The sequence below is a fragment of the Stegastes partitus genome, unplaced genomic scaffold, assembly GCF_000690725.1.
Source record: "Stegastes partitus isolate 25-593 unplaced genomic scaffold, Stegastes_partitus-1.0.2 Scaffold658, whole genome shotgun sequence".
Lineage (NCBI taxonomy): Eukaryota > Metazoa > Chordata > Actinopteri > Pomacentridae > Stegastes > Stegastes partitus.
In genome coordinates, this window is record NW_007578389.1 from 299,617 (window position 1) to 302,207 (window position 2,591).

Here is a 2,591-nt window from a genome sequence, read left to right on the forward strand (position 1 = left end):
TAACATGACTATGTGGTCATTTTGCACGATTTTTGTGATCATTTACTGTCAATTTGAGTCATTTTGTAGCCAATTAACATGACTATGTGGTCATTTTGCACGATTTTTGTGATCATTTACTGTCAATTTGAGTCATTTTGTAGCCAATTAACATGACTATGTGGTGATTTTGCACGATTTTGTGGTTATTTTGTGGTCGATTTGTGCTTGTTCTTTGTCTTTTTGTAGCTATTTAGAATGACTCTGTAGTCATTTTCATGTATTTGTGTCACTTTGTGCTTGTCCTGTATCTTTTGTAGCCATTTGGCATGATTCTGGTCATTTTGCATGCTTTTATGATCATTATGTGGTTTTACATCTTTTTTTTTGGTCAATTTGTAGTTATTTTTGCATCACTCTGTGGTCATTTTGCATGATTTTGTGATCATTTAGTGTCAATTTGAGTCCTTTTGTAGCCATTTAGCATGACTCTGTGGTCATTTTGCGTGATTTTGTGATTATTTTGTGGTCAATCTGTGGTTGTTCTTTGTCTTTTTGTAGCCATTTAGAATGACTCTGGGGTCATTTTGCATGAGACTGTTGCAGTTTGGTGTCATCCTGCATCACTTTGTGGTTATTTGGGTGGGTTATGTCATTTCTCGGTTATTTTGTGTCCCTATGTGACACTTTGCAGACATTTTGTGAACATTTTGTAGTGATTTTTAGTCAATTTGGTTGTTTTGCATCACTTTGCAGTTGTTCGGTGTCACTTGTTACTGATTTTGTGATTATTTTAAATCACATCACACTCTGGGTATTCTGTCTCACTTTGTAGACGCCTCGTGTTGCCGTCCGGCTGTTCTCACCGGAATAGTTCCCGGACGTGGTTGGCCAGCTCCGGTCCGATGCCGTCTCCAGGAATCAGAGTCACCGTGTGTCTGCCGCCGTACTGCGCAGGTGGAGGCTGTAATGCACAAACACACACTGTGGATGCAACCAAACCACTGAGAAGACAACTGGACAGACTGCTAACTCGCTATTCCAACAAATTCTCATACAGGACGTGTCAGCAGCCGTACTCACGATGGACTTGTGTGGGTGGATGGAGGAAGAAGAGGTTCAGACCAGAGGAGAGAAAACAGGAGGTCAATATGACAGACAGGACGGTGAAACGTGCATCACAAACACATACATGACACAGAACAAAGATACGTCTGTGAACGTGAAACCACTTCTCTGTGGTTATGGGGTCGTCAGGTTGGGAAGGAGGTGAACGTGGGGAAGCAACAAACTCGATCGTAAACTCGCAGCTTCTGTTTTTTATTGTTTACGACTTACAGTGTAAGTGTGTTTCCGGTTGCATGTTGCTGCACCATAAACCTGAGGGTACAAAGAGAAAAGTGATTGTCTGCAGATAAAGTAAACATTAAAACCAAGTAATAAAACCTGCAAGAAATAAGTCTGCACAATATTCTGACATTCAGCTGTGAGGTTTGTGGTTTTTTTTCTGAGCTGATTAAATTGTTGCACTTAGAAAACTCTCAAAGTGACTTCAATGACTTGCACATAATTCAATTTGTGATGATTTTGGCTCTCTTTGTGTTCTCACTGTGTGTCAGTTTGTCGTTGTTTTGTGCTACTTTGTGGNATTATGTCTAAGTTCAACAATAAAGTGTTTGTTCTTGTGTAAAACTAAAGAAGAAGAAGTTTTATTGTCATTGTACAAACAACAAAACAACAAAAGTAACAACAAATTTTCATTTGGTATCATCTCTGTAGCAGCTAATATGGTCAAAGTTCTAAGAAAGAAAAAAAAGTTAAGAGGTGATATAAATAAAAACAAACTATATTACAAGTACAGGCTCCAGAGTAGAAGCTCAGCGCATCAAAAGTCAGTCACTTTTCATTATTGACGTTCAAATCTTTCATTTTTTTCAACACTTTGCTTGTCTAACTTTATTGTTAAGGTCAGACTCTTTCTGTTCAAAATACCCCGAGGGTTTTCTACTGTGTTCAAGTCAGACAACAAACTTGTCCAGGTCCTAGATTTCAAGTTTTTCCTTCCTGTTACTTACTGTGTACCTCCTGGTTGCTGTATACCAACACGACCTCGACACAAAACAACATTCCAGTAACGCCTCATGAAGCCGGTGAACATACTACCAACAGTGTGCAACAGTGGCTACCACGATGAATCTAAAATATGAATCACGGTTTTCCTTTGTTTATACTTTTTTCTCACAAGTCGTCAGTTCTGTTGCGCCACATTACAATAGAACAATAAAGAACAACCTTTGACTGAGGATAGGCATTCATACTTTTGATATGTTCTGATTTCCATCGTTATATCTCCACTGACAGATTTTCTCACAGTTACCTTTCAGTGCGACTCCATTGCGTCTGATGGCCATGATGGCATTATTGATGTCGTCCTCTGAGGCCGAGGTCGAGTCCACATTGACGACTTCAAAGTCCACCGGCACGCAGCAGAACCTGAATGTGAACACAGATGGTATGACAGAGCTGAGTCATTTTTTTGTCGTTGGTTACCATCACACTGGTGTCATTTGCTTCACTTTGTGGTTGTTTTTAATTACTCTGTGGTCATTTTC

The 2,591-nt window shown here is 39.5% G+C and overlaps 1 protein-coding gene across 1 annotated transcript in view; it reads right to left on the reverse strand.

Moving 5' to 3' along the window:
- Nucleotides 1-2,591, reverse strand: part of LOC103363420 (isocitrate dehydrogenase [NAD] subunit gamma, mitochondrial-like) — a 13,981-nt gene that overhangs the window by 8,194 nt on the left and 3,196 nt on the right. Inside the window, exon 2 of the mRNA XM_008290174.1 lies at nucleotides 2,298-2,472. Within this exon, the coding sequence (XP_008288396.1) occupies nucleotides 2,298-2,472 (175 nt within the window). The remainder of the gene's footprint in view (nucleotides 1-2,297; nucleotides 2,473-2,591) is intronic.